The 12,259-nt window shown below is 44.6% G+C and overlaps 1 protein-coding gene across 10 annotated transcripts in view; it reads left to right on the top strand.

Moving 5' to 3' along the window:
• Positions 1 to 12,259, top strand: part of CIT (citron rho-interacting serine/threonine kinase) — a 162,515-nt gene that overhangs the window by 131,269 nt on the left and 18,987 nt on the right. For 8 of the 10 annotated variants that reach the window (XM_042963234.1, XM_015542629.2, XM_015542627.2 and 5 more), the window contains 7 exons: positions 5,114 to 5,254; positions 5,687 to 5,794; positions 7,469 to 7,631; positions 7,909 to 8,073; positions 10,297 to 10,434; positions 10,986 to 11,166; positions 11,822 to 11,913. In XM_042963234.1, coding sequence (XP_042819168.1) covers positions 5,114 to 5,254; positions 5,687 to 5,794; positions 7,469 to 7,631; positions 7,909 to 8,073; positions 10,297 to 10,434; positions 10,986 to 11,166; positions 11,822 to 11,913 — 988 coding nt within the window. The remainder of the gene's footprint in view (positions 1 to 5,113; positions 5,255 to 5,686; positions 5,795 to 7,468; positions 7,632 to 7,908; positions 8,074 to 10,296; positions 10,435 to 10,985; positions 11,167 to 11,821; positions 11,914 to 12,259) is intronic. The other 2 variants (XM_015542628.2, XM_042963237.1) reach the window with 1 other exon arrangement.

Below are 12,259 nucleotides of genomic sequence, written 5' to 3'. Positions count from 1 at the left end.
TAGATTTCTGAGCACAGACATCTGGCTGACACTGAGTTTGAGGCAGATTTTACTGACACTTGAAACCATTATGAAACAAAGAATGATATTTATCGTCCAGAATGTGGCTAGGATCCCTGGTCGTGGTGTGCACTTTGTAAGCATGTGACCAAGGGCTTAACCTAAGTTTGCTCTATATGTATATACATACATATAATTATATATATAATTGTTTTAATGTAAATGCCTGGTTAATCCTCACTGCAACGAAAATATAAAACATTTTCATCATCTAAAAAAGTTCCTCATCCCCCTTCTAGTCCATACCTTCCGGGTCTGGCCCCAGGTACCCGCTGACTTGCTTTTTGTCACTATAGATAGTTTTTTTGTTTTTGTTTTGTTTTTGTTTTTTTCCTAGAATCTCATAGAAGTGGAGTTATACTCTGTACACTCTTGTATCTGGATTCTTTAGTTTAGTTGAACATGCTTATGTGATTTATTGATGTTGATGAATGTATTAGCCGTTCATTGCTTTTTATTGCTAAGCAGTAATTCATTGTATGGGTATACCATCATTTATCCATTCACCTGTTAATGAACCTTTGAATAGTTGTCATTTTTTTAGTTATTATACATAAATCTATGAAAAATGGTGTCCAAGTCTTCGTGTGGCAGTTCTGACCCCATAACAGTATTGTTTTGCCTTTCTAGTGCATATATTACAGTATCACATTGTGGTTTTAACTTACGTTTCTTTAATGAGTGATGATAAACATCTTTCCACATATTTGTCGTACATATATCTTCTTTTGGGAAGTGTAAATTCAAATCTTTTGGGTAGTTACTTCCAAGTAAAGTTGTTTTTTGTTTTTTTTAATGGGAGAGAGAGTGAACACATATGCCTGCAGGGGAGAAGGGCAGAGAGAGAGAGACAGACAGAATCTTAAGCAGGCTCCACATTTAGTGCAGAGCCTAGCACTGGGCTCTATCCCATGCCGCTGGATCACAACCTGAGCTGAAATCAAGAGTCAGAAGCTCTGGATCAACGAACTAAGCTGCCCAGATACCCCCCCACCCCCCGAGGAAAATTTTTAAAGAATTCTTGATAATAACCCTTTGCCACATGTATGGATGGTGAATCTTTCACCCACTCTATAGCTTGCCTTGTCTTTTCAAACAGTATCTTTCAAAGAGCAAATGCTCTTAATTTTGGGGAAGTTAAATTTATCAGTTTTTAAAATGGATTATGTTTTCTGTGTCCTCTTTAAGAAAACTATGCTTCTGCTAGGAATTTACCCAAGGGATACAGGAGTGCTGATGCATAGGGGCACATGTACCCCCAATGTTTATAGCAGCACTTTAAACAATAGCCAAATTATGGAAACAGCCTAAATGTCCATCAACTGATGAATGGATAAAGGAGATGTGGTTTATATATACAATGGAATACTACTTGGCAAAGAGAAAGAATGAAATCTGGCCATTTGCAGCAACGTGGATGGAACTGGAGGGTATTGTGCTAAGTGAAATAAGTCAGTCAGAGAAAGATACCATATGTTTTCACTCATATGTGGATCTTGAGAAACTTAACAGAAGACCATGGGGGAGGGGAAGGGGAAAAGAAAAAGTTACAGAGAGGGAGAGGGGCGAACCATAAGAGACTCTTGGATACTGAGAACAAACTGAGGGTTGATGGGGGGTGGGGGGGATGGGAAAGTGGGTGATGGGCATTGAGGAGGGCACCTGTTGGGATGAGCACTGGGTGTTGTATGGAAACCACTTTGACAATAAATTATATCTATAAAAAAAGAAAATTATGCTTATCCTAAAGTCAAAGATATTATTTTCTCTATTTTCTCCTAGAAGTTTTCTAGTTTTAGCTTTTATTTGTAGGTCTAGGATGTCTTTCGAGTTAATTTTTACGTATGGCAGGAGAGCAGAGGTTCACTTTTTTCCATAGAGCTATTCTGTTACTCCAGTACCATCTGTTGAGAAGACTCTCTTTTCCTCACTACATTTTCTTGACACCTTTGTCAAAAAGCTATCTATGTGTCTAGATGTCATGTCTTGATTTCAAGATATGTTAAAACATGTCTTTTTTTAAATGTTTATTTGACGTTTTTATTTATTTTTGAGACAGAGACAAAGCATGAGCAGGGGAGGGGCAGAGAGAGAGGGAGACAGAATCTGAAGCAGGCTCTAGGCTCTGAGCTGTCAGCACAGAGCCCAACGTGGGGCTTGAACTCATGAGCTGTGAGATCATGACCTGAGCTGAAGTTGTACGCTCAACCGACTGAGCCACCCAGGCGCTCCTAGCATGTCTTTTTTTAAATTGTGATATGTGTACTCTTTAATCCCCATCCCCTATTTCTCCCATCCCCTCACTTACCTCCCCTCTAGTTCCCATCAGTTTGTCTTCCATACTTAAATAGTCTGTTTCATGGTTTGTCTCTCTCTTTTTTGTCTTTGCTTGTTTGTCGTCTTCTTAAGTTAACCATATCCTCTTCATTAGGTATAGAGACTTGTAAGTGGGGTCAGAATCACAGTCTCAGGGTTGGAAAGAAGGTGTTTTTTGTTTTTGTTTTTGTTTTTTTTATGTCACAGAACCCAAATTTCCAGCCCTTGTTCCATTGTTCCCTTCATCCCTGGCCCTGGCAGACTTTGCTAATGGATCTTTCTCCCAGATTTCCTCCTGGACCCAAAATGGCTTCAGAAACTTTTTTTGACATGACATTCAATAGCTACTATCAGGCTGTCAGAGGTAACGCCAGAGGTGAAAGTCCATTTGCTAATCCTGGTCAAATTAACCTCCTGTCCAAGGCAGAGAATCCCTTCCCCAACATTCCTCACTGGTGGGCCTGGTTGAACCTCTGCCTGAGTGCATGTGCCTTTGGATATCCTGACCCATTTTTTCAACAACTTTAATTCTTAGAAAGTTCTGTCTTATTATGAACTAAAGCCTATAACTTCCAACCACTGGTTCTGTTTCATTGAAACATTTGAGTCTGGTATTTACACCTAAAATAGAGTAATACCAAATAATAATCAAATTACTTGATTAATAAAAAAATAATGTTTAAATGTTTACATATTTTTGAGGGAGAGAGAGAGAGAGAGTACAAACAGAGGAGGGGCAGAGAGAGAGGGAGAGAATCCCAAGCTGACTCTGTGCTGTCTGCCCAGAGCCCAACACAGGGCTTGAACTCCTGAACTGTGAGATCATGACCTGAGCTGAAATCAAGAGTTGGACACTTAACTGACTGAACCACCCAGATGCCTCCAAAAAACTAATGTTTAAGTAGCAATTACTATACGCCAAGTGCCCTTTTCATGCTTTGGCTCATACAGTCCTTGTGATAGTTCTAGGAGAGAACTACGTTTATTATCTCTGTGACAGTCAGTTAGATATCTGAGTAGCTCCCCCATGCCAGACCACCTTCTCTTACCTAATTGAAACATTTCAAGTCCCTCCAAGTTTGAGATGTTCTTTTCTGGTAGATTTATCTTTCCAAAGAGAGTTTCTAAAAGTCCACAGGGTATGAGCAACATGGGGCCCAGTGGGATATTTCCAGCTCCATTCTGGGCTCTGTAAGCCTCTGCCAGTTACCCTGGGCTCTTTGGATAGCTCTATCACACCACTGACACCCACTGACCTGTGACATCGCCACCAACCCTTCTGTAAGCTTGCGTTTTTTGAGTAAACATCTTTATATTCTGGCGTTTATCAGTCAGTGTTTTCAAAGAATACTGTCCTTTTGAACTTTTTCTTGTTGGTTTTGATCCATCCTTTCAACCACCGCGGTCGTTTGGTGCTCTGGTTCCGTGATCCAGCTCCCTCATGCACCCTCCCGGTCTCCTGTCACCTCGTGGAATTGTTGGACAGGTCCAACGCCCTGCATTCAGTCCAGCACTGACCCATGAATAGCCCCCATTTCCCTCTCTCTGGGAAGCAAGTAAATGGCTTTGAAAAACATTCCACTGAGCAACCTGTCACTCTTGTTTTTTATTATAGTAAATAAGCAGTCTGTTTCTTGGAAAGCTCACGGACAGTTGATGTGTTTATTCTAGAGAAATATTTTGGGCCTGGCTGTCACCAAACCAATTTTTGTCCCCAGCTCCTGTTTCTCTGCTTCCTGTGTAGTAATTAATGTTGTCCTAAAATAGTGGGAAGAAACTAAAGAGGGTAATTTGTGGAAATCACTTGCACTGTAAGGGACTCATAGTTCCCTTTAAGAGGTAATCTTAGCTGTCCCCCTGCGTCCCCTCCCCCCTGCATTTTAGGGGTTCTGGTTTGATTCATAAATTCTAAGTTGGCACACAGGCCAGGTGATCTCTGGCTGCTGACAGTATCTCTTGCTTTATGAAGGACTGATGGGGGAGGCTGGTGGAGGAGGCTGGCACGGGGAAGGCAGATGGGGAAGTGAGAGGGAAGCCCAAACTGGATGGAGGGAAGGAAAGAGGACAAAGGAGGGAGAGAGATTACGAGAATTCCTTGAACATCTGGGGTACACCGGGCATGGTGGCACTGAGTATGTCACCCAGGGGGCACCTGGGTGACTCGGTTGGTGGAGCACCCAACTTTGGCTCAGGTCATGATCTTGCGACTCATGAGTTTGAGCCCCGCGTGTGGCTTGCTGCTGTCAGCACAGAGCCCACTTTGGATCTTCTGTCCCCCTCTCTCTCTGCCCCTTCCTCACTTGCGTTCTCTCTCTCAAAAATAAACAGATCTTTTTTAAAAAAAAAAAAACAAACCCCAAAACCCCAAGGACAAATTGGAGCTTAGCTGTCATGGCAGTAATTCACAGCATCTCAGAGGGCACCTCAGATGGGCCATATCGTACATACCCAAATGTCCTTAATTGTAACTCTGGGAAGGCAGACCACCAGCCTGGATTTCTTGTTACGGTGGGGATCCCGTGACTTGCTGGCCATCAGAGATTTCTGGGCAGATTCTTCTTATCGGTGCCATGCACCAATTTGGAACAGAAGACCATCGGTAATTCTGGAAAGAGATGATTTCAAAAGCCAAATTTGGTGCCATGCCTGCAATTAGTTTGGCAACAAGCTAACAGTGGGGGACCAAGCTGTATTCTCCGTGGTACCGAGACTCTGTCTTGGCCTTCCTCCCCACTAGCAAGCCAAATTACAGCAGCAGATGGATCTGCAGAAGAATCACATCTTCCGTCTGACTCAAGGGCTGCAGGAAGCCCTAGACCGGGCTGATCTGCTGAAGACGGAAAGGAGCGATCTGGAGTACCAGCTGGAAAACATTCAGGTGAGAACCAGCGGAGGGAATTGGCTTAAAGATTGTCTGCGGAGGCAAAGCGTGATGGCCAAAAGCCATCTGGGGAAACGGTCGCTATCTTTATATTGTATGTTATTGTGTGTTTCCCCCAATATTTCATTGGGAAACTTTCCAAACATTCAGAGATGTTGGAAAATTTCTATCATGATCATGCCCGAGATTCTAATATTAACCCCTGGCTCGTTTTACTTTTTCACCTACCTGTCCATGTATCATTCCTTTTGTTTGTTTGTTTTGGGCTGTAAGAATAGGACTGAGTAAATATTGGTGCAGTGTGGTTTGTGTTGAATGTTCATTTGCTACTATCCTAATGACTTTATTTTTTATTTGTTTAAAGTACCAAATTTGCAAGTATACTTCTTTCTAGGGCCAAGCTTATTTTTTTGTTTTTATGAATTTTAGGTTCTCTATTCTCATGAAAAAGTGAAAATGGAAGGTACTATTTCTCAACAAACCAAACTCATTGATTTTCTGCAAGCCAAAATGGACCAGCCCGCTAAAAAGAAAAAGGTGGGTCCGAGTGTTAGAAAAGTCGGGAGGTTTTCTCAGTCCTTATGATTCATGAAATACCGTTGTGAGAGATAATTACAGAAACATCCATGAAAACAAAATGCACATTTTTCTAGTTTTATGTTGGGTTGAAAATAGGTTTTGAGATCGTCAGAATAGTCCTTAAGGAAGGCATGTCATTATCAAGTCTGTAACAAACTACTTTGTGTTCATAGCCTTTAAAATTATAGTGCCTGTCTCTGTTAAGGGAGTGATTTTTTTTCTTTCTCCCTCTCTTTTTTTTTTTTTTTTTTTAATAAGCAGCTGGATTGGGGGGTGGGTGGTAATAGCAGAGAGAAAGGTTTCCAGAGAGGTCATTGTACAAGACTCCAGAGGGATTAGCAGGTCACAGGTACAGGGCTATAGAGAGATAGGTCATGTGTGTGGGATTCAGGAGAAAGAGAGAGTGGTTCTCAGTTCTGTAGTAGGATTCTCAGAGCACATATACGGAACTCCAGAAGAGACTGGAAATCATCTAGCCCAGTCCTTTTGACTGGCAGAGTCCTAGCAGGAGACTGGGACCCAGGGAGGTGAGGTGACACCACTCCACTCCAAGGGTGCTGCGCCATCCCTTTAGAAGGATAATAGACAAACAAATGAAAAACTTTGACCAAAAAGAAAAGGAAAGGGGAAAAAAACCCACCCAGCTATGGACAGGGTTATACACAGATGCACCTATGCAGATTTTGGATCCACCCAAGACCTGCTTCCCTAAACCACCAGAGCCCTCTTAGGAGGTTTGGCCGGGTGTTCTTAGTCTGAACAGGTCTCTGAGGACCCTGCCTTTTCCTTCCCAAAGCATTCCCACCCTGGGGGAGCAGTGGCAGCCCCCAGTGACCTGGAACACCCGAGAAGGGGCTGGAGCGGGCAGTTGGCGCCCGTGTCCCCAGCGCTCTCTTTATGGTGAGGGACGAGAACAGCCTCCTCCAGTGGTGGCTGCCGGGGAGGGACATTCTTGCATACCGCGTGACTGTCTGTGCTTGTTATGCTTCTGATATTTAATCTTTTGTATTTTAGCAGCGGATTGTTTTCTGATTGTGTCATGTGATGTAGTCAGGGTGTTTCCATTTATTTTTGGTGGTTAATTTTTTTTTTTCAGCCACATGATTCCCTGTGTTTTCCTTTTTCCATGTCCAGTACACGTTTTCATTTTTTCATTTGCTTTTTTTTTTTCTGAGTAAGCCCCTTGTTTTGACATCATTTTAGGATTCAAGTTTTTTGTCTCCTTTTTAAAAAATGCTCATCTCTGTGTCTCGTAACTAAGCGTCATGAGACAAATTCAAGGCAAGAGTGATTTCCGAACCATCCGTCCTGACTCCATCCTCCACTTCCATTTTTTGAGGGTAAAGACTCAGGAAATGGCTCTCCTCCTTGGGAATGCCGAAGGAAGGGGTGGTGGCCGTGCAAGCATCTTGAGCCCTCTTGTTGAAAATTTCCAAAACCCTATTTTTTTCCAGCCGGCTGGAACGGGCTGTGGTTCAGTCTCCCCTTTCCCCCTTCACATGCCATTTTTACTAAATCCGCTTACAGTGAGTATGCTCCTGGCTTTCATGGTCTGCTCCTCTTGAGTCAGAGTTCCTTCAGCTAAAGTGCCAGTTTCCAGGAGTTAGGAGATATCTCTGTTTCCATTGCTAGGGTTTATTTAGTCGACGGAAAGAGGACCCTGCTTTGCCCACACAGGTTCCTCTGCAGTACAATGAGCTGAAGGTGGCTCTGGAGAAGGAGAAAGCTCGCTGTGCAGAGCTAGAGGAAGCCCTTCAGAAGACCCGCATCGAGCTCCGGTCTGCCCGGGAGGAAGGTAGGGGCACTCTCTACGCCAAGTCTCTGGAAAAGGCAGAGGACCCACCTCAAGCAGATGTGTTGTACTAGTTCAGCATCTGTGGTTCTGGCCCATAAGCTCTCGGTCCAGATGTCCCAAGTGTGAAAACTTCACAGCATCCTTGGTATTGCCCATTTGGCACGATGCGTGTCCTTTTGGTCTCGGGGGCTTGAAAGACAGCCCAGGGGCAGTCCGCTTGGTTTGGGCTTCTTGGTGACCCAGCTAACCAGAAGGCATCGGACTGGTCTCTTTCCAGCTGCCCACCGGAAGGCCACAGACCACCCGCACCCATCTACGCCAGCCACCGCGAGGCAGCAGATCGCCATGTCCGCCATCGTGCGGTCGCCCGAGCACCAGCCCAGTGCCATGAGCCTGCTCGCCCCGCCCTCCAGCCGCAGAAAGGAGTCATCGACTCCAGAGGGTACGTTCCCAAGGGGCCCTTGGAGTTTGGTTGAAAGTGTTTTTAATCCACTAAGAAAATGCATACATACGGTAAAAGTGACAAGTAATAATACTAAGGGATAAAGAGTAAGAAGTGAGTCCCCTGTCCCCGATGTCAGTTCCCTTATCCGGGGACCACCACTGTATTCTTCCAGCAATAGTTCATGCATGTGAAAGCATATCATATTATTCATGTATCTTATATAATTATACTTAAAGAGTATGAGGAAATAGGCATATTTTCCTTAGCCCTTTTTTCTATTAAAATATCATAGCACACTAAGCTATACACTGCAAAACACCTTTCTTCTTTTACTTAAAATGTTATCTTAGAGTGTATATTAATAATACATATGGCTAGCGGTGCCTGGGTGGCTCAGTCGGGTAAGCGTCTGACTTCAGCTCAGGTCATGACCTCACGGTTTGTGGGTTTGAGCCCTGTGTCGGGCTCTGTGCTGACAGCTCGGAGCCTGAAGTCTGCTTCAGGTTCTGTGTCTCCCTTTCTCTCTGACCTTCCCCGCTCACACTCTGCATCTCTCTCCCAAAAATAAATAAACATTAAAAAAAAAAATACCCAACTCCTAATAACCGGATAATGGAGATTTTAAGTTGATTCATAGAACTTGAGATGCATCTGTGAGTGTTAAAATAGTTTCACACTCTGTAACCTGCTGTAATGGTTCTTTAACAGCTTTATGGAGATAAAGTCACATGCCATACAATTCACTCATCTGAAGTGTATGATTGGATGTTTTTTTATTAAGTGCATTAAGGGTGTACAACCATCACTTTCTAATTTGGGGACATTTTTTGGCCTTAACCTTTCCCTCCCCACAAAACTCTGCACCCGTTAGCAGTCACTCCTCATTCTCCCCTCTGCCAGACCTCTGGCAGCACTAAGCTGAATAGATTTGCTGCTCTGGACATTTCATATAAATGAAATCATACCATATTTTTTGTGTCTGGCTTGTCTCACTGAGCATAATGCTTTGGAGACTCACCCGTCTTGCGGCATTAATTAGTACTTCACCTTGTTCTGGTTGAGTAATATTCTGTTGTATGGATAGCAGATCTTGTTGATTAATCCATTGATAATCGTTTGGGTTGTTTCCATCTTTAGGCTATCCTAAATAACGTTGCTGTGAACATTGTATGTTGTGGCTCCATATGTTTTCGGCTTTCTTGGGCATATACCTAGGAATGGCATTGCTGGGTCACACCATTGCTGGGCAATCCTAATTTTAACTTTTCAAGGATCTGCCAAAACTGTCTTCCAGAGCGGCTGCACCACCTGACATTCCCACCAGCAGTGTATGAGGATTTGGATTTCTCCACACCCTCACCTTGTTTTCCATGTGTCTGATTCTAGACCTCCTAGTGGGGTGTGAAGTGGCATCTCCTTGTGCTTTTGATTTGTGTTTTTCTTTCTTTTAAAAAAAATTTTTTTTAATATTTATTTCTGAGACAGAGACAGAGCATGAGTGGGGGAGGGGCAGAGAGAGAGGGAGACACAGAATCTGAAGCAGGCTCCAGGCTCCCAGCTGTCAGCACAGAGCCCGACGCGGGGCTTGAACTCACAAACCGTGAGATCATGACCTGAACTGAAGTCGGTCGCTCAACCGACTGAGCCACCCAGGTGCCCCTCTTTCTTTTTCTTTTTCTTTTTTTTTTTAAGTTTATTTATTTTGAGAGAGACAGAGACAGCACAAGCGGGGGTAGTGGAGGGGGCGAGGGAAGGCAGAGAGAGAGAGAGAGAGAGAGAGAGAGAGAGACAGAGACAGAGACAGAGACAGAGACACAGAATCCCAAGCAGGCTCCAGGCTCTGAGCTGTCAGCACAGAGGCTGACATGGGGCTTGAACTCATGCACTGTGAGATCATGACCTGATCCAAAGTCAGATGCTCAACTGACTGAACCACCCGGGCACCCCTGATTTGTGTTTTTCTAATGACCAATCATGTTGACCATCTTTTCATGTGCTTATTGATCATTTACTTATCTTCTAGTCAGATCCTTTGCCCATTTTAAAATTGGGTTGTCTTGTTTATTATTGAGTTGTAAGAGCTTTTTATATATTCTAGCTACAAGCCCCTTGTCAGAGAGATGATTTCCAAATATCCTTTCCCATTCTGTGGGTTGTCTTTTTACTTTCTTGACGGTATCATTTGCAGCACCTAATGAATTTTTAAACATTTTCCTTCAGAATTCAGTCGGCGTCTTAAGGAGCGCATGCACCACAATATTCCTCACCGATTTAACGTAGGATTGAACATGCGAGCCACAAAGTGCGCTGTGTGTCTGGATACTGTGCACTTTGGGCGCCAGGCATCCAAATGTCTTGGTAAGAGAAGCAGTGGTGCGTTTGCCGTGGGCACCTGCATGTCTCCCCCTAAACAAATCTATCTGATGGGTGTGGGTTTTTTCCTTTAAAAATGTTTTACCATATAGCGCATTCATTTTGAAGCTTTTCATTCCAGTGGGAGGACGCTACTTTTCCCGTTGAAGGAGAGAGCTTATACATGTTTCCAGCTCACGTGTCCACCCCCCGTGTGCAAAATGCCTTGCGCTTTGCTGATTTCCAGCCCTCCCGTTTTGCCAGGCTGCCCTTTCCCCACCTTTAGGCTGGGTGCTGGCTCCAGCTGAACCTTGCCGGTGGGTCCTCTACACGCCTGTTTGTGGCGGCCTGGGGAGAAGCCAGGACAACTGGGTGGAGAGCACTTGGCTCTCATGTTTCCTCTCTCTGTAGGGAGGACCTGGCTCCTGCGAAAGCTTAGGGATTTACCTGGGTGATGGGGCTCGACCGATGGACCCTGGCTGGGGCTTGGCTGGCAGAGGGAGGAATGGTCCAGGGTTCGACAAGGTGTTTTCAGGTTGTTCACTGCTTTTCCCCAGAATGTCAGGTGATGTGTCATCCCAAGTGCTCTACGTGCTTGCCAGCCACCTGTGGCCTGCCAGCCGAGTATGCCACGCACTTCACCGAGGCCTTCTGCCGTGACAAAATGAACTCCCCGGGTCTCCAGACCAAGGAGCCCAGCAGCGGCCTGCACCTGGAAGGGTGGATGAAAGTGCCCAGGTATTGTGACAGGGTGGCTTGGGCTGGGGCACGTGCCGGCAAAGATGCCACCCCAAAATATGCCACTTTGGAACCAGGATTATTTTGAGCCAAAGGCACTTGAGAAACAGCAGGTCTAAGAAGGCCCCTCTGACCTCCCCTTTCTCTTCCTGAAAGCAGGAGATAAATCTCCCGTGTAAGAGCACCCCTCCCTTTTCCAGGAGGAAAGAAATATTCTCACCAGAAGCAGGGAGGCAAGGCTTGTAGACAAAACTCTGCAGATAAGCCTTGTTAAAGTAACACCTTATCTTCCTTTAGCCTCCCCATACATTTTAGTTGCTTTTTCATAACCACTACTCTTTGTTCAAGCTAGCATACAAACACTAGGCCTATCTGCTTTTTGGGTCTTTATTTTCTTATGGAGATTCCCAGGTACACACACATAAAATAAAAACCATATGCTTATCTCTTGTTCGTCTGTCTGATACCAGTGGAATGCCTAGGCCAGCCACAGAACCCACAAGGGGAGAAGGAAACTCTGCCTCCCCTGATACATGGACGGCACAGGGCACTTCCATTCCTGAGGTTTCCTAGGGAAGCGTCGTGGCTAGGATTCCCCCTCCCTCCTTCCCTCCTGAGTCTAAACCTTTGTTCTTATCCATCCCTATACCCCCAGGAATAACAAACGAGGACAGCAAGGCTGGGACAGGAAGTACATTGTCCTGGAGGGATCTAAAGTCCTCATTTATGACAGCGAAGCCAGAGAAGGTAAATTAAGAATTCAGGGGGAATTTCATTGCACGTGGTTGACCCAGGTCTCCCAGTCTTGGCGTGAAGGCTTTGTTTTTCCAACTGCGTTGCAAGCCTTCTACGATTTTCCATTTTTGAAAATTAAAAACCAAATGACTTCGCTAAAGGTTATTGGTACGATACTCACGTCTATAGGTCTCCCCTCTGAGGAACCTGCAGGGTGCTGCCCTGAAGATCCTACCTGCTAATACACCTTCAGAGAACTTCTGCCTCAGTCAACTAGCCCATAAATCCGCATCGTCAGCAGAAATTTGACTGTGCTACTCATCTGACACACTTTATTTTGTTTTTATCTTCCCTCTCC

The sequence above is a fragment of the Panthera tigris genome, chromosome D3, assembly GCF_018350195.1.
Source record: "Panthera tigris isolate Pti1 chromosome D3, P.tigris_Pti1_mat1.1, whole genome shotgun sequence".
Taxonomy (NCBI): domain Eukaryota; kingdom Metazoa; phylum Chordata; class Mammalia; order Carnivora; family Felidae; genus Panthera; species Panthera tigris.
The sequence above is the reverse complement of the archived record's forward strand: the minus strand, read 5'-3'. Positions and strand labels throughout refer to the sequence as shown.